The sequence below is a fragment of the Neolamprologus brichardi genome, chromosome 4, assembly GCF_056152115.1.
Source record: "Neolamprologus brichardi isolate AB-2024 chromosome 4, ASM5615211v1, whole genome shotgun sequence".
NCBI lineage: Eukaryota > Metazoa > Chordata > Actinopteri > Cichliformes > Cichlidae > Neolamprologus > Neolamprologus brichardi.
In genome coordinates, this window is record NC_142107.1 from 19370364 (window position 1) to 19394843 (window position 24480).

The 24480-nt window shown below is 40.9% G+C and overlaps 1 protein-coding gene across 2 annotated transcripts in view; it reads right to left on the minus strand.

Annotated features, from left to right (window-relative positions):
* The window catches only part of asic2 (acid sensing ion channel subunit 2), a 425453-nt gene that overhangs the window by 12040 nt on the left and 388933 nt on the right, over window positions 1-24480 (minus strand). For both annotated transcript variants that reach the window (XM_006802992.3, XM_006802990.3), the window contains 2 exons: window positions 21071-21221; window positions 6260-6387 (listed from right to left, as the gene is read on the minus strand). In XM_006802992.3, coding sequence (XP_006803055.1) covers window positions 6260-6387; window positions 21071-21221 — 279 coding nt within the window. The remainder of the gene's footprint in view (window positions 1-6259; window positions 6388-21070; window positions 21222-24480) is intronic.

Sequence of the window (24480 nt, forward strand, 5' to 3'; positions counted from 1 at the left end):
CATCAGTTTGAAAATATTCAAGATTTTTATGCTATTTTTTTTTTTCAAAGACACTTTTCAAAACCTGCAGATACTCAACAACCATCCACGACGCGGTCTGATAGTGACAGCAGCTCTACAAAACACATTCCTCGGCTGCTGAAATCTAGCCAAGTCGGAAAAGCAGAAGAGCCTCGCAACAAACCAGGCGGTGCAGAAAACAATTCAACAGATAGAGTCTGTCTGGGAAAAAAAAACCCCACAACGCCCAGACATGGAAGCACAAAAACTCCAAATGTTCTCCTCCTGCTCCTGCAGCTCTGAGGACTGGGACAACAGATGAGAAACGAGGGACACCGGGCTGAGCAGCGTGGAGGCCCATCTGCTCCACAACAGAAGCAGTGAGGTCCAGCCGTGCACTGTATCCATCACTCGCCACCCTCTGCTCCTTAGTTCCCTTCATTGTCATCACAGCGCATCCCAAGAGAAGCAACGTGCTCTGCCAAAAGACCACTTTTTTTTTGGATGAGACAAAATGCTACTGCCTGCCAGGTGAAATTTGGCCACAGTCTGCTTGTTAGCGGTGACAGAATTTAAAAACTCTGCCTTGCTATCAGGTAATGTTGTATTTCTTGCAGATACAATCATTTTACCAGCAATTAGAACAATAAATTCAAACACAATCCAAACAACAATCTACCATGTTGAATGTTTCATAGCCCAGAAGCCTCTAGCCATTTCTGGGCAGGTAAGAATGTCTCCTGCGATAATTAAACATGTCCTGCATGATGGCTGCAGGAAGCGTGAGCAATGACTACAAACACCCGGGCGTTATTAATTTATTAGAGATTTACAAAAGGTGCCCCTCATCCTTAACCTTTAAAACCACCTTCACACCTCAGCTAATCTTCACTTCTGGCCTAATTAGAGTCAGCTGAGGCTGATTCAAAATCTGATTACTTCTAGTAATCAGATAATCTAAGGTGCTCAATATCACTTTTCACTGCGTTCAGACCTGCTGACCTGATTATGTTTCATCTAATAAGAGCTGAGGCCTGCGCCCCAGTCAAAGTGTTATTAATCAATGTCCCATTCCCCTTGTTATACCCCAGCAATGCAATTAGGCTTTACAACTTAGTCAGCAAAGAAAAAAAAAGTTTACAACAGGGTGGGCTACAATAAATTTGTGTCGGTTGAGTGAGCTGAAAAGCAAATTTAGGAGTTGTGGCTTAAGCCTGACCTCAACAAATCAGAAGCAAGTTCCAAAATTTGCACTTATCCATGTTATTTTTCTTCATTCTAATGCTACCACGGCAAACTCCATCATAATGAGTTTGAGCAATGGAATAATAGTATAATGAAATATTTTTTTTATCCTTGGGAAGAATGACTCTGGCAATGAAGGGGACGCCATGCCCTTTCAGCTTCAGCTAAAAGCCCACAGTAGGGCGATTTCTGCATCCGGGGAGCTTAAACTTGAAATTGCCCTGCTCCATATGAGGGCTCATTCATCCCTCACCATAGGCTATGTATTTTGTGCCTCAGCACACTTGATAAAAGCTGCTTTGATGTCCGCCTAATATTATTAACCAAAAATGAGTTAATTTATAGTCTTTGTCAGTCATTTTAACACGAAAACTGATCGGCATCCATTACAAAGATTCGCTAATCAACAAGCTTCTTAACATCCTCCACAAGGCCTCTTTCCAAATCATTGTCCCAAATTACCCTACCCAATCATCATTATCCTGATTGTTTTTGACATATTTTAAAATGCCCTCCAGGTTTACAGAGAAAAAGCTTGAAAAGACAGGTGGGAACTTCTCAAAGTGGTAGGTTTTTCTTCTCAGACTCCTGATACAAAGTGGAGTTCTGCATTAATTAGCTGGAGTGGTGTTTCCCACCGTGCAGGCTTGTGGAGAGGGATAGTGTTTTCGCAGCAGGCAGGCAGGAAGAGCAGGCGCTGTCTTCACCCTGCCAGTCAGAGAAGTGGGCTGACAGATGAGCTGAGACAGAAGCCCTGGAGGCTCATTGCCCATGAGGCTGAACCATCCCTGGATAGATCTCCTCCTCTCCTTTCTGCCTCTCACTGAAGTCTCTCTTTGTTGCACCGCAACGAGCTGTGATTTAAAGAGGCAAGGTTTCAACTACATTTTGTTCACGATAAGTTCCTAACATTCACGCTGGATTACCTTACTGACTTATCTTTACTTTGGCCTCATTTTCCAATGTGCTGGGCAATGCTAACATAATTTTGCTGGATTGGAAAATATAACAACAACACAGAAAACAGCACTACAAGTCCTGTCTCCGATATATTTAGACCATTGATTCTTTTTTTTTACTTTTCTGCATTACCATCGTGGCATATTTCACACACCTGAGTATACTGTCACTGTCCAGTCTACTCAGTGATAAGACAGCAAGACATATTGTGTAGATATGACATCTAGAGGCTGTGTGCACATGCACATATAATGTATCTTTGTAAAATGTCTTTTACATATGTTCTTTTCCAATCTTAAGTATTTTTGGTGCCTAAATGATATCAAGTTCAACAGATGAGCCCCGAGCTTGTACGGCACAGAGAAGTCAAGTGCTTTAAACACCCTCCTCTCTTCTAGCCACTCTTCGTGTTTCTGTGTGTGTGTGTCAGCATGTGTGGAATCACACTGCTGATAGTTATTTCCTTTCCCGTGATGTGATAACCACCTAGACGGGAGAGGAGGCAACATACTGACAGCATGCATGGGATTGATAACAACCAGCCAATTTCCTCATAAGATTTGAAACTGGAAACATCCCAGACAGTGATGATACAAACCAAAAAATACACAAAAAGTAGAACAACATGTTTACGACCAGCTTCTTCAAGGATGAATGCCGACGCTTCACTGGCTGATGAGCTCGCTCGCTTCGACGCCGCAGCAATTAAAACAACAAACGGCTGCGCGCGCTCGGAGTGCACCAGTGGAGACAATGCATTCATTATCACAGAGCATGCCGTGAGGAACACCTTCAGGAGGGTGAACACCGGGAAGGCAGCAGGACCAGATGCAAACCCTGGCCGGGTCCTGAGAGCCTGCGCTGACCAGCTAGCACCGGTGTTCACGGAGATTTTCAACCTTTCCCTGGCCCAAGCAGTAGTTCCCATGTGCTTCAAACAGTCCATCATTGTCCCTGTTCCAAAGAAACAACAGCCCGCTTGCCACAATGACTACCGTCCAGTAGCACTGACTTCAATTGTAATGAAGTGTTTTGAAAGACTGATGAGAGATCACACCACTTCTTCTCTTCCTGCCACCATCGACTCGCTTCAGTTTGCTAATCGTTCCACAGACGATGCCATATCTCACCTGCTCCACACATCCCTGAGTCACCTGGACACTCGCAGAGGGAATTATGTTAGGATGCTGTTCGTGGACTACAGTTCAGCATTCAACACAATAATTCCCTCTAAGCTTTTCACCAAGTTGACGGATCTAGGACTCAGCTCATCACTGTGTCAGTGGATCCTCAACTTCCTCACAGACAGACCTCAATCAGTGAGGGTGGGAAAACAAGTCTCCCCCTCCATCTCACTCAGCACTCACCACTGGCACGCCAGTGGAGAGAGTGGACAGTTTCCGATACCTGGGTGTCCACATCACTCAGGACCTGTCATGGTCCTGTCACATCAACACCCTGGTTAAGAAAGCCTGTCAGCGTCTCTTCATCAGAAGACTTAGAGACTTCCATCTGCCACTGAAGGTGCTCAAAGAACTTTTACTCCTGCACCATCGAGAGCATCCTGACGGGAAACATTTGCACCTGGTTTTGGAACAGCACCAAGCAGGACAGACGGGATCTGCAAAGAGTGGTGCGCTCGGCCGAATGCATCATTCAATCAATCAGAGCTCCCTGACCTGCTGTCCAACTACAGCAAGCGGTGCCAGACCAAAGCTAGGAAGATTATAATGGACCTCTCCCATCCCAACAATGGACTCTTCTCACTGTTGAGGTCTGGGAAGCGCTTCCGCTCCCTTAAGGCCAAAACAGAGAGAATGAGGAGGAGCTTCTTCCCCCAGGCTATTCGGGCCCTGAACCAGGTGTAGGATTGGACTCTCCCACACACATCACATCACCACACGCACTCTGGTTTTTCTTCATGCACACTTCCGATAATTTATAATCTCTTTCTGCTATTTGCACATTTTTACTGTAAATTTAAAGTTAAATCTGTAAATTTTGTAATAACCTGTAAATTGTAAATACTGTAAAACCACTGTCATTTAATGGTCGGGCATTGCATTGCACAGCTACAAGTATTTCACCTCATGTCATACTGTGTATGGTTGTGTGTGTGACAAATAAAATTTGAATTTGAACCTACTGCGTCAAAAAGAGATATCAAAGGTTCCTGTCTATGAGCCACTATGTGATAAGTTGGGGGTGAGAAGTGGCTGCTAATAGAGAAGCAGCAGATAAACTTGGAACAAAAAGTTAGGTTAATTATGTTTAGTCGATTATTTCTTTGTTGTAACAATGCTTCTTGGCAGTAAATCCAACACTGATTTCCAGAAGTGTTCCTGAGCCCTTACAGGGATTTCCATGACAGAAGCATTTCTGTTTTTACTGTAGAGCTGCTTGAGGCCCCAAAGATAACAATACGGATTATTTAGCAGATCCCTCACACAGAGATTTCTCCAGATTCACAGAACATTGTGACGATTAGATAATGAGATATTCAAAGTTTTCACAATTTGTCACTGAAGAACATTATTCTGAAACTATTCTCTGATTTATAAACAATATTTTGTTGGAAACTGGTCTGTTCATCTTTACTTCTGAGAAAATCTGCCTTTCAAAGATGTTCTTTTTATATCAGCCTCTTGCCAATTAACCTAACGGCTTAGAAAATGTTCCTCCAGCTGTTTCATTTTCCACTTGCCTTTCCAGTCATTTGTTGTCCTGACTTTGTCGTGATGTGTTGTTGCCATCAAACTCAATATATTTAGCATAAAATAGTGCAATGTGTTAATTTAAATAATTGATATGTTTTCTCTTTTGTTCGTGAAGAGAACATGGGTTTGTGACATTCCTAAATCACTGCATTATAACTTTATTTAGATTTTGAATCAGTCTTCTTGAAATTAGGATTGTAGGTCTGAATTTTACCAGCTATTTAAGCACTAAGGGAACCAATTATGACTTTCAGCAGCTACTTTGAATAAAAGTTTCAAATTTAAGTGTAACTTGATTTGGTTAACCATCATTTTGACTCAGTTTTGTGAATATTTAAAGCCAATTTCCTTTTGTTGGCTTGATTTTCTGGTCCAGTGGTTTTTTTTTTTTGTTCATTATATGGTTTATCTAGTATCCAATGGCCTTGATTGGCCAAAATAAAATCTGTTTTTGCATGTGCTGTAAACCTTAAACTTTAACTGCACTAACTGACAGGAGCAATTTTCAAAAGATATTTCATTTCTCGTGCCAGATGCACAGGCCATTCTAAAAATGAGATGGCAATGAATTTATCTTGACAGAAATCTGCCAGCTCAAAAAAGGGCAATCTAGTCAACTCCTGCTATTGAGCCAGACAATAGATTTCTAAAAGCCTCACTGTGAGAGAGGAAAGGAGAAGGAGGTAGGCAGAAAGAAAACGAAATAAGACATAGAGCCACAAAAGGTAAATGTGAAAGACAGAACTAATAATCTCAGTAAACTGACAAGGCTCACAGGAGCTAAAATTGAAATATATTCACTCTGGCAGTGCAGAAACACCTTTTGTGGAGTTTTATCAACTCAGGCCTCAAGAAAACAGAAAAAAACCCAACTTTATGAAGAAGAGAATGGTGACACTGAAAATGCTATTTACATTATATACAACTGCTGTATGCCTGTGAGTCTTGCAGCCTTTAAAACTGTCCATGTGTGATGTGAGAAAGCTTCAGTGTGATTGAATAAGGCTGAGACTGAGTGAAGATCCTCTCTTCCAGAAAGGTCAAAGCCAGTAAATGGAGGGAAGTTCATCATTTGTCTGGCAACAATCATCAAGAGAAAACAGAGGCCAATTGAAAGTTCAGACTACGGGGACCCACATGGGCTTCCACACCAATCCACTCACACGCCTGCAGAAAATCTCACGGTCCTGTTATGGCAGGTTATTTATCACATATTTTTTTGTCCCATTTATCACTGTGAGATATGCTTTATATGTGAAAAAGGAGTAAAAAAGAGCACAAAGAAGAGAGAAGATTTATAAAAAGCCATTAACTGTATATGAGTGAGAGACACCTACCCTCTGCTCCTGTGTTGCTACAAACGTCTGGAAGCCAGGCGCCACACCAAAGCCCAGTTCGTGAATGAATGGAGGCTCCGCCTGGCTGTGGATTTGTACCCGCACGCCTGCCTCAAAGGCTGTATCTTCTGGAAAAAAAGAAACGGCGAGATCTGTTAGTTAATGTAATCTCTTAATAAACAGAAATTTGCTCTGAATGTCGCTGGCTTTCTGAGTGGTTCAGGTACGTTGTTTGAAAGCTGTTTGAACTCAAAAGCAAAATTAATGTTGGAAACAATCGTTCAGCGACGCATTTCAGGGATTTTGAGTCAAAGCCATAGACGTAGGATTGCCTTTATTATAATAAACACGCTCGAGAGGTGCTATGTGATTTGTTGTGACATCATAGAGACAGTAAAAAAGGTTCAGTGCTGACTCCGTAGTCGAAAGGACTATTATCCTTTTATTCAGAGCACTTGTATGCACTCACACACACACTCACAGAAGCAAGCACCAAAAGGGCCATAATATTTATGGTCAAAGAGAGAGCGATTTTTGCAGAAATCGATAATGTTCTCTCTCCGTGTCCTCACATTCAGCTGCGTGCTCCCGGACATTCAATCACGGCATTCCCCTGCCAGCTGATCAGCCTGACACCTCGGGGTGCTCGGCAGCCAAGATACTGGAGTCGTTCACAAATCGACATACTGCTCACACACATGCACAACGGCATCAGCCCGCACTGATCCACTCATCAATCAAACATCTGCAGTGACTGATATGACGACGGCGTGGAAGCAGTCACGTTTAGCAACAGATGAAGGGCTCAAACGTGCTTTTTTTCCTGCTGCGTTTGAGAGCATCAGTTGTGTGTAAAAGGGTATGAAAGAAACATCGGCTGTGTGAGAGAGATAATCAGTCCACGTTTCTGAGAGAGTAAGTACAGGAGGTGTGTGCATGTAAAACAAGATGAGAGACTCTGTATTCATGTGTGGGGGAGGAAGTGTTTTTGTTCTTCATCCTGTGCACTGTTGAATCTTTCACGTCTTTTGAATAGATCATCTCTTTTGTGATGACAGCCTTATCTGTAGCTAACAAATTTAACGTCTCATCAAAATTTCCACTGGACTAGGGTGATTTACATGCAACTGCAGCACAACATCTGTGCATGTTGTAAATACCATATGGCCAAAAGTATGTGGGGACGTGAGCACAGAGCACGCTGCTGAGATTTGCTTGCATTAGAATACAAAAACATTGACACGGTTTGCAGCTGGTGTCGCTTGCAGTTGCTGTTTCACGGGTTCTGACCTGAACGATTAAAAGTATAGCGTCAATGAAAAAGTGTATATGGAGTTTTGGGGATTTTTTCCCCCTCCTCTGATGCTTGATCCAAATTTGGCATATCATTGAACACGAATTCAGTTTGACGATGGTTTCATCTGCTCAAGGAGGGAAACTGCAGGGCTTAATTTTAATCTTCGGTTTGGCATGTTGACAACTTTGACAGCCTAGTGTGATCTAATGGGAAACACAAACATGTGTAATGTGAAAACTCAAAGCCTCCCCTGCACATACACTGAGATTGGACTATTCAGTGATGCGAGAAATGTCGTCTGTCTAGTTACATTTTTTTTAAAATGAGCATCTCTATCATAGATTCACCATTTTTCAGCTAGTTGATATTACTTTACATAATTTTAACTATTTCTTCACCCCACTGCTTAAGAACATGTCACAGAACAATAATTATTCAGTGTAGCATATTTGTCTTTACATGGTTATTTATAGTGGGACTTGTTAAAAGAGAAACACAATACCCAACTATGTCTTTTTTTATACTATTACTGTTATAATGCTGTAACAAATGCCCCATTAGCACTGTAAGATTGCACATAATTAGCCACTGTTGTCCAAAGACGATTAAAAACCATTAAAGAGCCCTTCTGTTGTACTGGATGACATAATCCTTCATTAAAATGAGCACTTAACAGTGTAAACAAAGAATTTCATCCCTGAGCTACTGACACTAACTATGCTGGCTGTTTATTTTAATAAAGGAGTATGTCACCCTGTGAGACTGTGTGCTGTCTAATGTTTTTTAATCGTATATATATGACAAAACTGTATTTACATGAGTAGCAAATAAACAAAGGCTGTCAGCATAAACAATAACTGCAGCATATATTCTCTGCTGGTTTTTATTTTGCCAAGGGACATTTAACAAGTTTTTACAGAGTATTTCTGCAAGCAAAAGCTCAATAATATTTATTAATATTTTTTCCAGGTTCCCCTAATTTTGCTTTTATATTCATGAAATATTTCAAAATTAAATATTTTAATTGTTTGTGTTACTTCATTTTTCTTTTTGTGGGCTACAGAAATGAGGAAAATAACGTTTCCATTGGGTTCTATACAGTGCCGTGAAAGACTAAATATAATGTTACTCCTCCCACAGCAATTAAGGGGATAAGTGACAGTCAGCTGCTGCTAATGAAATGTACTTGATTAACTGATCAACAGCAAGTGTGAGCACCTCAAAAAAAAGTGATCAACTCAGTGTTTTTTCTTTTGTGCCTAGAAAGACAAAATTGGCCAGCAGGCTAGGTTGTCCACGAAGCCAATACGTCGCTGTGAGTGCCGTAGAGTTTCCATCTTGGTCAACGATGGACTCGAGCGTTAGACGCCGTTGTTTAAGATCATCTTCAATTTGCTTGATCCAAGTCTTCTTGGGCGTGTCATGCTTGATTCTCCAGTGGGCGGGCCACTGCTGCAGCAGAAGGCGATATGGCAGGCGATAGTTGCTTGCATGCGGCAGACGTGGCCAAACCATTGTAGTCGTCGCTTCTGGACCAGCTCTTCCATTGAGGATTTCTGGTGACATTGACTACATATTGCGCTGTTGCTGAGACAGTCATTAAGGGACACTTGGAGAATCTGACACCAACAGCGCGTTTGGAAGACCTCGAGCTTGTTGAGGTCATGCTTGAGGATGACCCAGGTCTTGGATCTATGGAGAAGAATGAGCAATACCAGTGTGCGGGACAGGCGGATTTTGGTGATGAGGCCTCTTCTTCCAGAGGCACCATCGGAGGGAGGCGAATGCTGCTGCTGCTTGACCAATTCTTGAGGGCAACTCAGTGTTACCTCAATGCAACACACAGCTGAATGTACCTCAAAGAACTTAGGCGACATTGTAAATAAGATTGGGCCAAAATTCCTACAAAATAATGTGAGACACATAAAGTCATAGTGAAAGTCATTATTTCAGTTCTCTTTACAGGACTGCATAGTTCACATCATGTTTCCTAAGATTAATTAAAAAGTTTTTATTTTCGTCCAGTGTTTGGAAATATGTTCATTTATACGTTCGAAGACTGAGTAGGGCTCCTTTGTTAAAAACCATTCCATGCAGTGGAATGGAGGAGATCAGCTTACTGAATCTTTTCACCCATCTGTTTTCATCGCCCTCTTAACAATAGTTCAGGTCAGGTGAGTCGGCTGGCCAAGAAAGCACAATTATAATGGTGTCAGTATAGTAGTGGTAGTTTTGGCACTTGGGGCAGGTGAGTCTTGCTGGAAAATCTGCACCTCTCAAAAGCTTGTCAGCAGATGGAAGCATGAAGAGCTCTAAAAGCCACAGTTAGAGGGCCAAGTTGATTTTGGACTGGATAAAATCCAGTAGACCAACCACTGCCAACATTAGGATGTTAGCATGGCACCGAAAATCATCACAAACTGTGGAAACTTCCCACTGGACTTCAATTACCCCTGATTCAGGGCCTCTCCACTCTTCCTCCAGACTCTAGGATATTGATTGCTAAACGAAATGCTAAGTTTACTTTCATCTGAAAAGAGGACAGTGGACCACTGAGCAACAGTCCGGCTCTTTTTCTCCTTAGTTCAAGTGAGACACTTTTGATGTCATCTCTGGTTCAGGAGTCCCTTGATATTAAGAATGCGACAGATGTAGCCCCTTTCCTGAAGACGCTGGTATGTGATGGCTCTTGATTCACTGACACCAGCTGCAGTCCACAGCATGTTAAGCTCTCCCAAGCTCTTGAACGGACTTTTAAATATTTTCATTTTTCTCTTCCAGTCAAGTTTTCATTCTCTGTGAACAGCCACCCTTTTCAGCAATGACCTTCTGTGGCACATCCTCAAGATTGAGGCTGTCTCTACATATCAGACTTATAAAACAGTCTACTTGATGAGGATTTTTCTGCTTTTCTGAAGAGCAGAAACTGCAGCATGTCACCCTATTTTACCCAAATCTGCAAATTTCCAGACAGACAAGACCCGATCATTCACTGAGATCAGTAGCAGACTTTCGCATTTGACAGCTAATAAATATGAGAAAACGACCTGGCTCTGTGAATGATGGTCATGTTCGGGTTGATCTTTTTACACAGGAGTGTGTCTGCTCCTCTCTTAGTAGCCCATCGCAGCAGCTGCACCATCAGGCGAAGCTAACAAACTGTGTGCATAATTTCTTCTGAGATTCCCTTCAAATCAAAAGTCTCTACAGGATGTCACAGACAGCAGTTCTAGTACTCACCAGGTAGCCCACCTTTCCAGAGTATTCACATATCAACAATCAATTTTATTTTATTCCAACTGGGGATTAAAATGTTATTTTAGCAGAAGCAGACACATATATAGCTCAGAATCAAGCCATAGCGGTATTTTTATTAGCAATTAACCACGATTTTTCAGTTAACGTGTTGGTCTATAAAATGTGGAAAGAGCTAATCCTCATACTTGTGCTGATTTGTGTTTTCATGACAAAAAAAAGACATTAACTTCCCACATAGCCTACAAAAAGCAGCATATTCACGCAAATGACAAGCTGGAAAAAGCTTAGCTTTTATTCACACCCAGTTGTCTTGCATTACATAGCTAATAGAAACAAATCCAGCAGTGCAGAGCATAAAGCATAAAGGTAATACATGATGATAAAGAACACCAAATAAGCTAACCATCCTGCAAATGAATGCTGCTTAGTTGTAAGAGACTAGAATCAGACTGTTCGAGACCTTTATCTCTCATAACAAGACATCAATTTACACAGAACAAGATGCAGCACATGAAACAATGATCTCTTGCTGTGATTGAAGATGTGTTATTAGTGGTACATATGTGCGCGCATGTGTGAGCATAAGAGATCAGAGCAAATGGGAATGGCTGCGCTTGTTTGTGCTCCCATCAGTTCATCTTCCCTTATCAAAAGATGATCAAGGGGATCATGAATAATGATGTTTGCTACATATGACCATAGTTTTAGCAGAATCACAGATCTGCAGTTACCATCTATTTCATCACTGCAGTCACACTCATTTGACTTATATTGCCCTCTGTGCAGTCAGAGGGCTGGACTAACTTAGGATGCTATCAACAGCTACAGTCATAACCTGAATCCTGCTTGCTTTGTTTGACTGTTTAAATGCAGGTGGTGTTCTGATTTCACCTCCATTCCCCTTCAGTCAGAGAAGTGGGCAAGACTGTGGGTGCATGAATAGTGTGTAAAAGGTATGATGAAAAAGTCCTACCACAGCCTATCACCTTCCTCTCTATTTCACCTTTCTACAGGATTTGTCACATTGAGGACTGGGCATGTCAGGCTTTATAAAAGGTCTGTATTATGAGTGTAATGTAGGAGAGCAAAAATGACTTGGCAGCTGACAAGCTGAAGAAAAATTTCAAAAGAAAGTGAATATAAGAAGCCTTCACTCATAATCTCTCTCTGGCTCAGGGGACTGGGAAGCTCATCTGTAACCAGAAGGTTGCCGGTTCGATCCCCCTGCTCTCTCTGTCCTGGTCGTTGTGTCCTTGGGCAAGACAATTTACTCTACTGCCTACTGGTGTTGGCCAGAGGGGCAGATGGCGCGATATGGCAGCCTCGCTTCTGTCAGTCTGCCCCAGGGCAGCTGTGGCTACAACTGTAGCCTCCACCAGTGTGTGAATGTGAGAGTGGAATTGTAAAGCTCTTTGGGTGCCTAGAAAAGCGCTATATAAATGCAATCCATTATTATTATTAATGCTCACTAATGTATTACACTTAGCGACTGACTACAGTTTATATTTGATGTGCTTGTCTCTTTTTATTATTATCTTGACTTTTTGCATTCCTCTTGGTCCAATAAAAGAATGTATGATCGTCAAATGAAAACAAATAAGCTAATAATAATCAAGCATCAGTTCAACATTTAAATGTGTCTTTTTATTTCAGTAAATACATACTTACTGAAACAGATGGCAATCCAAACATGATAAAGTAGTGTGCAAACAGTGCGGATGTTAACCTAGTCGTACACGTGCTAGTGTTGGGGCTCATTTACTCATTACTATATTGAGCTGTTTCTAGAATTGCGATCAGATTCTTACAATGTGTGAACCTGACAGTTTTATCTTTACCAAAGTGCATAATTTAGCAATTTAGAATCATTCTGAATTGCTGATAGGCCTGCTTGCAATCAGAAATACTGCCAAGACCCCATTTCTCTTTATAGGGAAACAAAATTACCTCAAGGTGCATCATGGAGAAAGCCACCAGAGACTATGGCTCAGTGGAAAAAGAAGGAAAAAATCACCTTAAAGCTGACCTGTATAAAAATAAATAAAAAAAGAAGCTACTTTCGGTTACTCTCTTGTCACAAGGGGTGGTCACAGTGGATAGCTCCTCATGTTTGATTTGCCTTTCCTGAAACAACCCAGAGGAGAATTTGTATCTAAATGGAAATGAACCTGCAACCTTTTGCTTGTCAAACAAATGTGTAAACCACTACAATAAGGTTTTATCTTTAAAATAAATAAATAAGGAAACTATTGGAGCACAAAGACTATTTGCTCTGTCAGCCCAAAATGTAAAACTCACTGGACTTCTGGTCATCTGCTTACAAACAAAGAAATGCGGGATAGAGGATCATGGCAAAGATGCGAGTTTGTAGTGAAGGATATCTGATTTGTTACAACTCCATGCAAAAAGGCTACAATATATTACGCTAAGCCTTTAGCCCACACCTTTTCAGTCAATATTTATTTGCTTTTTCTTTTCATTTCTCTTCACTCACTGGCTACTTCATTAGGTACACTTAGGCACACATTAACACAGGTATTTAATATGTCATTCAGAGCAACCCAGTGCATTTAGGCATGTGCTTGAGTTCAAATTGAGCATCATAACGGAACGAAAGGTGATTTAAGTGACTTTAAATGTGGGAGGGAGGGGCAAGTGGCCCCTCCCTTCCTTCCCTCCCCTTCCTTCCCTCCCCATCTCCAGCTGCCTCCCTCTTCCCGCTCTACCACAATCACCCACACATGCAGGGCCTTAGAATAAAGGTGTGTCACCTGGGTGCAGGGGAGGCATCCCCCCCCTCTGTCTGTAGCCACGCTGGTTACAGACACTCTGGTCTGAATATTTCAAAAACTACTCATCTTCCAGGAGGTCTCTTCTCTCCAGGAACTCACTCTGCAGGAGGGGGAGATATAGGAGAGGTGGAGGAACATCTCAGCCTGGGTGTCTATTGTCTTGTGTAGTCTGGAAGATGAGTGGATGACGGGGTGGGTGCAGTTTTCTCTGTGGTGGGGTCGGGTGGGCTGTCCCGGGCTCTGTGGGGCCGGGCAGAGCTGGTGAACTGGGTCCCGGTCCGGATGGGCCTGGGCCCCCTTTCCTTGGTGGGTTGCAGAGTATGGGGGTGCCTACTGGGGTCAGCGGGGGAGCTGGCACCATCAGGGTGTACAACCTCACCCCTGGCGTCGTTGCCCACCTCTCAATTTAATATCTGTTTGTTTTGTTGGTTTTTTCTTTTGCCCTTTATTACCGTTCCTCTTCCCCGCTGTTTTTCTTTCTCCCCTTTCTTTTCCCCAGTTGAGCTGCAGCTCACAGCATGAAAAATGCCTTGTTGACCTCTGGAATCAAGAGGACTTGAAGCACAGACTTGTGAGCACATGTCCAGCATTTAGCGTCAGGAATCACTGTGCCTAACCACAGCCCCAGAAAGATGATGCTGACTTCTATAGCATATATTCATGCGCTGTGCAGTTTCATATATAAAAATTCAACTTGTGTTGAACTAAAATCAATTTCTTAAATGCACTCACATTTTTCACCTTCCAAAATCTCACCATGAGGTCCATTTAGCAACTTTTCTGGACTGTTTGATCATACCATATGATCTTTAACAGCTCACAAGTTTTCCAGTCTTAATGGAAAAGTTCACATCTCTACATTTTTTGAAATCTATGTTTATGTTCACTTGTTTAATCATTCATTCAGTACTCTGCTTCTCTGTTCAACATAAATGAATTCAACCGGATTCTGTATTCAGTCTTATGTCTGGCATTTTTTTGTAAAAAGCTACAGCAACATCAATTCAATTCATATTCAGATAGAAACATCGTAGATAAATCTGAGCAACAGACAAATCATACAGAGCTAAAATGCTGTCTTTGCAAAATCTCGACATGAAGAGTAATAATAGTTTCCAAGCAGACTGAATGAAACAGCAAAAAGCAGCAAATGAGCACAGCATTCAGATGTGCCACCTATGCTACTGTAGCTAAGATGTTTTTGACCCACAATCCTGTAAAAATACCCAACTAAACATAATAGTTGGATGGCAGATTGATTAAGAATTAAACTGATCCCTTGTGTTTTTTCCCTCATCAATTTACGAAACAATACGGTTCAATCAAAGATGCACTCTAAATATCCAAGAAGAAAACCCCCACACACAAAAGATTGCACTTGAGAACATCACACTGACATAACAAAAGGAAAAGATACAAAAAGTAAAGATAAAAGGATCAAGGACTTTCCAATTCCACTTGCACTTGGCTTAACCTGCTGTTGAAAAAAACCAAACTGCTCCCTTTCTCAGTGTTTTCACCATCGCTTTCATTTCCTAACAGCAGACAGAAAATGTACAGACAAGGCACGATTTTAACGGCGGACTCTGAGGCTTGTTTGGGTTGCACTTTCCTGTTTGCCACATAAGATGGAAGCTAAAATCTGATAAGATGAATGGAAAACAGATAGGAAATAGACAACAGAAGAAGACAGAAACCCCTGACTCTGTGATTCTTTGCATATCTCTTACAATCTGCATCCCTTCAACCAGGGCACAATACAACTGGCTGTTTAGAACAGCCTATCTTTTTACACCAGGGCTGACTTTATCTTTAAAGAAATCCTCTGTGATGATGATGAAAACACAAATATATCTGATATAAGAAAGGACTGGACTTCAGTGTCATCACAGTTTGCGGCTTTGCCTGTAATGTGTCTGAGGGGCTTTTCATTATTCTACAAACACTGTTGTGCTATTGAATGGACAGGGTGCTGAGTGCATAAAGACTGCTTGCTGACTTTAAATGGAAAAACGGATGAACTCTAGGTATTATGAAATTTTCCGAGGTTTAATGTAATACCAGAGCACTCATAAAACAGCCAAAGCAAAATATTTACTTAATGATCCAGTTCCTTCCCTCCTTACATTGAATATGGCACCCCCTCAAGGATATTAGATCCTCTTGCTTTTCCACTCTACCACATGCAATCACTCTCTACAGTACAGCCTGTCTGTCTGGCAGAAAGACAGCTGCCACATTATAATAACAATAGATAAAATATTATATACTATGATTACAGATGGACCGATCCGATATTACGTATCGGTATCCGTCCGATACTGAAGTATATTACTGGATCGGATATCGGAGAGAAATAAAAAAATGTAATCCGATCCATTAAATATCAGGAAAGCACCTCACAAAACTTGCGACACGGCGTAACTCGGCTCATAACCGTAGCACGTGGCAGCAGTATGCATCACGTAATAGAGCGGCTGTGTGTATTTGTAGCCTCGCTACCAAACCGGCATTTCATCTCAGAGGAAGTGATACCAGAGAGAAGTAAAGCAAGTGTGTAAGTTAATCTCTGAATGTTTGTAAAGCATTCCCACGTTAAGCTTAACAACCGATATATGGAGCGACTGCCTCTTCTCTCTCCCTCCCTCTCCTGCTGCTACTTCAATGTGAAACTGATTAATGATCAGCTGAGTTTCAGCTTTTCTGTCGTGAGTCCCTCTCTCTTGTTTGTTTTTGGCCCACTTTGCACCAGAAAGAGGAAACCAGCAGCTGACCAACAGCAGCATGTTTAAGCTTGATAATCTGTTGTTAGAATCTATTTATTATTATTTTCTACACCAGGATCTTTTTCTACGTAGCTGACAGCTGGTAACTGCAGGGGCGGATCTAGCAAAGTCTAGCCAGGGGGGCCGATAGGGCATTAACAGGGAAAAGGGGGGCACAGAGACATACTTTTCTTTCTTATTGTCATTTAAAATGTCTAGCTTTAAATAAATAATTATCTGAATCTTACACCCAAAGTTTTAATCTGATGTAAAATGTATAGAAGTCAATTACTGTATATAGTAACTGTTAAGTCTAATATACCCTAGTAAGCTATAGTACTTTTTCCATCTGTGCAGTCTGCAATTATGTTGAAGAAAGATGTTGAATCTTTTTAATTATTCTTGAAAAATAATTTATTTCTGTGCATTTTTTTCCACACTGCATCAAATTAAAGTTGATTACGTCGGCAGATATCCAAATTTATGATATCGGTATTGGTAATAAAAAAGCGGTATCGTGCCATCTCGAATTACGTATATGATTTTTAAATCATTTCAACTGCAATGACAAAATGGTTTTCAAGATATCAAATACATAAACTGATATAGATAACAGCAAATATGTATCAGGTCATACACAACTGCAAAAGAGGAGCTGGCATGAATTTGAGCCGACAAATTTGCTCGCTGATGTACAGCTACTGTATGCATGCCAAACAAGCCTAAATAGCATACTCTGTATGAGATTTGCCAATTAGATGGGTAAAATGTTTATCAGATGACCCAGTAGAAGATGATGTACTGGCACTCAGATTTGCTCTGACTGGGCTGTGCTTCAGTTTCTGGCTTGCTTGAAAGAAGGTTCTGCACATGTTTTCTTTCTAAAAGCAGTTTTTCCTTATGCATGTGTTCTTATGAGTCTATAACAGGAATTGCATTTAAATTAGAAACCCCCATCCAGTATAAAATAAAAACATAAATAAACAGCTTGGCTGAAAACTCAGACCATATAACAGTTTTCTCTGGAAACTCTTTCGAGCAGCAGTTAAGCAGCAGGTAAAATAAGTACTGATCACGTCATCAGCTTTCTAAATATATTTCTTAAGATGCTATTGACATGAAATTCTCACCAGACGTTGGTAACAGCCCACCCAGTCCACACATGCAACAAAATCAAGCCATAAATGACTTGTAATAAGAAGAAATGACACAGGGAAAAAGCTTTGAGCACGCTTACTGAAATGTATTTAACACCTTGTACACAAGCCTTTGTTGCAATGACAGCTTCAAGACAGGTCCTATATGTTAAAACTAATTGGCATTGTCCAGGTCTGATTTCAGCCCATTCTTCCTCACAAGCAGTCTTCAAATCCCGAAGGTTCTGTGGGTTCCTTCTATCAACTGTGAGCTTCAGTTCTTTCCAAAGACTTTCAATTAGATTCAGTTCAGGCCAATCTTGCAGCCTTATTTTCTTGCTCTGAAACTAATTCAGAGTTTCCTTGGCTGTGTGTTTGGGATCATTGTCTTGCTGAATCACCCACCCTGATTTAATGTTCATCATCCTGGTAGATGGTAGAAGATTTTTTTTTTTTTTAATCAAAAATCTTTCCTTCAAATATATAAAGTGTGCCAGGGCCATGTGATGAACATCCCCACACCATAATGTTTTAACCTTCACTGTTGGCATGGTGATTTTTGGGGGGGAAATATGGTGCCTTTTTACCTCCAAACATGGTGTTTTATTATGGCATCCAACAAGCTCATGTTTGGTCTGGTCCTGGGACCAGACTATATTTCCCAGTATTTCACAGGTCTTTCTAATTGTTGTTCAGCAAACATGCTTCAACATCCCTTTTCTTCAAATGCACTCAGCCATGGCGACTGAGTGCATTTTAGTCATCTGATCTTTTCACTCCTCTGCCTGAAATCTTGCGATTGGCCCCCATTAACGGCTGGTTCATGGCGAAATGATCTTCTTTCCACTTCCTGATTATGGCTCCAGCAGTGCTCATTGGAACCTTCAGTAGAAATTCTTGCTGTAACCAATGCCATCAGCGTGTTTTGCAGCAATAAGGGTGCAAAAGTCTCGAGTGAGCTTGGTTTTATCCATCCTGATGTGTTTCTTGTGTGACACCCTGGTAATGAGACACCTTTTTATATGCCATCAGTTGGGACTGAACCAGCTGGTATTAATTTGCACTAAGTGTAAGCATTGCTTTCTAATCACTGATAGATTTTAGCTGGTGTCATGAGCTTCCATGCCTTCCTGCACCTCCCTTCTTCATATGTTCAATACTTTTTCCCTGTGTTACAAAACTGAATTTATCCACATTTATGGTTTGATATTTTCTTTCCATGTGTGGATTGGATGGGTTGTTACCAACATCTGGTGAGAATTCCATGTCAACTGCATATTAAGAAATATATTTAGTTTGAAAACCAGTGATCCATACTTATTTTACCTGCTGAAAATAAGAGGAAAGAACAAAAAATGCTTGATCATGGACCACAATGGTGTCCTAATTACTCTAATTAATTTCCTGGTGAGAATTTAACTATTTAAAGTCTGGCTGAGGACGCATTTTGCAGGCAGCAGTATGGATAGGAAAAACAGACAGATCCTGTCCATTTACGATTTCCTTCACTGAGCAGTTTGGTCAGTAACATGGCGAGAAGAAAGCTGCGTTTCCAGGCAACAGGCCATCTGTTTTCTCCCACCTCTCAAAGTTATATCTGTCTTGTTCATTTTTCACAGAATGAAACACATTTCTTGCGATGTTTGTCCGTCATGATAAAGTGAGGAGTATCATGATTGCCCTGCAGCATCCTGGATACTGTAGTGTGCTAATAGAACCCCAGAGACCCAACTGCTGCACTTCTGGATGATGGACAGTAGGGGAAGCCATGGGAGGAAAGAAGGTGGGTTGTCTGGATGGAGAAAAAGATAACTGGTGGGAGGAGATGTGGAATTAGGGCCTGTGCAGCATGTTGCCATCATGTCTGGACACCACAGAGACCTGGCTCAGTTGAGGAAGCAGCATGCTCCATGCTGAGGCTGACTCAGTGCATCCAGGCTAATTAAACCACAAGGGGATAAACAAGGGCACTGAAAACTGGAGCCTGCTGGGAGAAGGAGTTCCACATGCTGTCAGGGTGGTGGCAGAAGTACAGCATGTTCAAACTGAATTAAATCCTAAAGGAGGTTTGGGTGGAATCCTATAAAACCCAGTGTAAAGAGAAAGAGATAAGGAGTAAGAGAACGTGGAGTTTCTGATGATAGTTTTTTGTGCATTGCATTGCTTGGCTAGCTGCTGTGAACTCCCCTGTCTACCCTCCCACTTGTTTTAGCCGTGAGCTGGTCATTCAATGTGCTACAATATGGCACTGCTTACAAAACAAGCCTCCCTTAAACAGTCACCCTGCATCAAAAATAAGATATTTACATGTATCTCACTAAATAGGATAATTTCAAGCTCCACTATTTTGCAAAATAAATTAGAGAGGTTTCAGTGTTTGAGTTGAAAAGAGTTTGAATATGTATTATGATCAGTAAGACGTCTACATTCTCAAAGGAAAAATATGCCCACAGTTGGGCATAAATGAAGATGCATCAAATGAAAATATCCTGAGAAATTTGTTTAGAGCCTTACTCAAAGAGAATACAACAGCAGTCGTGCAACAAAAAGTGCTTGATGTGGGCTAGAAAAGCTATACAAATAAGTCTTCTATTCAATTAAATCCTTGGGTATTGAGCTCAATACAATGCAATACTTTTTACTTTTTAAAAAGACAGGAATGGTAATAACATTTTTTTATCTGATTTACAAGTATAAACAAGAAGAGATTTATAGTTGTTTGGATTAAAAAAACTGATGACTGTCATCTCATGCATTTTAAAATTTCACATTCAGTTTTCTAGAACTTTGATTTGGAATTTCTCGGTATGAATCTGTCCCTAAAGAGATTTCATCAGGAGAAACAAAAAAAACCACAAATTGCTTTTTTATTTATTATGTCTAAAGTAAATAAAGTGAATAAAAAAAATCAGCCCAAAGGATCAGTTTGGGCTACAACTTGGGAAATAGCTTTTTAAACATTGCAATGACTTTTACCATCTGAAATTCACTTTAAAAGAGATCAGTTAAAATATTCCCATAACACAGACAGACAAATAAATAAATGATGGAAATAAATAAATAACTTTGAGAGTTGACTGAAACAAGTGGACTCTCAAGAAATCAAATTGTTTAAGTGGAATAGAATAATCTTTTGTAAGCTGTGTAAAATGCATTTTATCAAATATTGCATGCTAACGCAATATTTAGAACAACACCGTTTTTGAGGTATTAAAAACAAAAACACGAAAACAAGCTTTTACCAAAACCAGGAATGACTGACTCATAGGTGGATGAATCTAAAGTGCAAGTGTTGTGAGTGAGTTCATACGGCATCCTGGATGCAATCACATCAAGGAAAGAGGTACAAATCAGTCAAAGTAACTAAATATTGCTGTTGCATGGATCATATAATCAAGCAAAAAGCTACAAGTGAAGAAAAAAGCGGAGAACAAAATGAATCCTTCATTTGAAATCGCCTCGTTTAACTATAGTGGCCTTGTTTTTAACCTGGTACTGAAAGGGAAATCAATCAGTAATGAACTTATTTTTGAACATCATGGTGAGCATGTTTCCAGGCCTACCTGTGTCGCCCCATACAGGCAGGTACTCATCTTGCTGGATGTCGAGCATGATCTCCAGGCCATTTCCAGTCCCTCCCTTCATGGTGGTGCGCAGCGTCTTCCCCTCCTCTGCTGCGTTGAACATATAGCACTTCCCATATCTGGTGAACACCTAAGCAAAGACAGAGACAAGTGATGACTTAAGATTTATTAATGATGATACAGAGACCTCAGACTATAAAAATATCACTGAAGTAGAGACATTTGGCTGCACACCGAAGGGTCTAATTTAAAAGGGAATTTATTTCATACCAAAGGCATCAATTTAGCAATTAAATTTATATCTATAGAATGATAACGAGCTGCGATTAGATTTTTCATGAGCCTAATGTTTCCCTCTGAGTTGTCAATTATTATGTATTTCAATATGAATCTATAAAGGTTTCTGCTTGGTTTGCCCTCTTATGATATGCACAGTTATGACAATGTCACTACACATCTGTGCACCTTATCTTCCTATTTGGAGCAAGTCTGTGACATGTTGTCATTTTGCACGTGCACCTAAACATGTTCCACGGCTGCTTTTATGAGCACGAACCAGTGTAACTGTAAAACACCTTTGCTTACACAAGGTGGAATACAACAGGTGCCACATTCACTGCGCTAGGGAATAAGCAGTGGAATTAATAATACATTTCTGCTTGTGTGCTTTCCTTTGGCTTTTCAGATGGATATGGTTTAACAGCATCTATATCTATATACCATCAGTTTGGTGCGTCTAAATGATAAAATATTGTGCTGCTGAACTTCTATCAGTTCCTGTTTTTATTCAAACACTATGTTTAAAATAAAAAAAATAGCTCGGTATCAAACATTATAATAATAATAATAATAATAATAAATTTTATTCATGAGCGCCTTTCAAGTCACCCAAGGACACTTTACAACAGGATAAAACACGTAGTAAAACAATGGCAGAATAAGAACAATAAAACGAAAGCACAAGATAAAATTAACAAACAGTGGGTTCACAGTGAATATGCAGATTTGAACGGATGAGTTTTGAGTTGGGATTAAAACTGGGAGAGAGAACCAATGTTTCTTATTTCTGGGGCAGAGAGTTTCACAGCCTGGGAGCAGAGCAGCTGAAAGCTCTGCTTCCCATGGTGGTGAGGCGGAAGGAAGGTACAGCAAGCTGGATAGAAGAAGAAGATCAAAGTGAACGGGCAGAACAGGTAGTGGTTAACAGGTCAGGAAAGTAAGGAAGAGTGAGGTTATGAATGGCCTTGAAGGTGAGCAGAAGAAGTTTGAATATTATCCGGAATTTCACAGGGAGCCAGTGAAGTTCCTGAAGAATAGGGGTGATGTGCTGGTAGGAGTGGGTTCTGGTGATAATGCGAGCAGCAGAGTTCTGAACCAGTTGAAGCTTATGGAGGGATTTTGGGGGGAGACCATGCAGAAGAGAATTGCAGTAGTCAATACGGGAGGTAACAAGACTGGACGTAGACTGGGTGGAAAGAGAAGGAAGCAATCTGTTAATGTTACATAGATGGAAGTAGGCAAAACGGGTGAGATTATTGATGTGAGATTTATAGGAAAGTGAGCTGTCTAGGATGACACCAAGGCTCTTAACCTGAGGAGAAGGGAAAACTGTGGAGTTATCGATGGTGAGTGAGAAATGGTTCGCCTTCAAAAGGTTGGATTTGGTCCCAATAACTGAGATCCTCCCAGTAAGGAGGATCTCATTGAGCTTTAGAAAATTAGAGGTAAACCAGGATTTTAACTCGGATAGACATTCTGAAAGGGAGGAAGGTGGCAGGGAGGAATCAGGTTTGCAAGAGAGATATAACTGGGTGTCATCAGCAAAACAGTGAAACTGAAGATCAAATTTGCGGAAAATGGTACCTAGAGGGAGGATGTATATTATGAAGAGAAGAGGGTCTAAAACTGAGCCTTGAGGTACACCAGAGGTGACGGGGAATAGACGAGAGCGGAATGATCTTAGTTGGATAAACTGGGAACGGTCGAGGAGATATGATTGAAACCAGGCGAGGGGTGTGTCAGAGATGCCGGGAGAGGAAAGTCTGCTTTGAAGTACAGAGTGAGAAATGATGTCGAAGGCTGAACTCAGATCTAAAAGGACGAGAATGGTGAGAAGACCAGAGTCAGCTCCGATTAGAAGATCGTTAGTGACTTTAAGTAAAGCAGTTTCTGTACTGTGACATGAGCGAAAACCAGATTGAAATCTCTCGTAGATATTATTATTATTATTATTATTATTAAGGTGTAAATGAAGTTGAGCTGCAACCACTTTTTCGAGTATCTTAGAAATGAAGGGTAAATTGGAAATTGGACGGAGGTTGTTAAAGTTGTTAGGATCTAAAGAAGGTTTTTTCAGTATAGGAGTGACTAGAGCAGTCTTGAATATGGAAGGAACGATACCGGTGGTGAGAGAAGAGTGAATGATAGCAGAGATGAGTGGGAGTAAAGAAGAGAGGCAGAATTTCACAAGCCCCGTGGGCATGGGGTCAAGATGACATGTGGCAGGCTTTGATTTACATATGAACTCGGAAATATCAGATAAATCAGGAAGATGAAAATTGGAAAATGGCTCAAAAAGGAGAAAAGGTTCTGGAGAGGGCGTAGACACATTTGATCTGAGTTGCTGGTGGATGTTATTTTCGTAGTCCAGAACAGCATCAAGGAGTTGCAGGTTTCAGAGGAATAGAAGTGTGGTGGTAAAGCGTTGGGGGGTTGAATTAGTTTGTTGAGTCCTTGTACCCTCATAAGAACTGGTAATACCAGAGTAGAAGCTTTGTTTGGCCTTGCTGATGGAGTCTTTATACTGAAGTACGTGGGATTTATAGATTTCTGAGTCAACAGTTAAACCAGATTTCTTATATTTACGCTCTAGCTGCCGAGCTTTATACAGGCTAAATTTTGATTGAACAAATTTCCCACGTGTGGGACTAATAAAGGTTATCTTATCTTATGATTGCTGAGGTGAGGGTCAGAGGAAGTACTCTCTTCTGCTAGTACACCAAAAGCACAAAAATGGAGACGATATTAGATGACAAATTCATACACAAACACGCTATTATGAGTGATGGGGCTGGACGTGACCGCTCAATCGGTATGTTGCCCGACTTTCATCAAATACAACATTTTCCACTACAGTACAAGGATTTGCGCCTTATGAGAGGATGTCATGGAGGAGGTGTAAATTTTCCTTCGGGAAATGAAGAATTATGAGAAAATCTACACTAATATAAAACAAAGCATCTGTCTCCACACGAGACAAGGACAAGAGGATATAGAAGATGTTGTGTGGCGTATAGAGCTAAGGTTGCCCAGCAACGCCCCGACCAAAATGACACACGAAAGCATTTTCAGGTGATTGAGAACTCAAGCATCGAGGGTACAATGCTGAC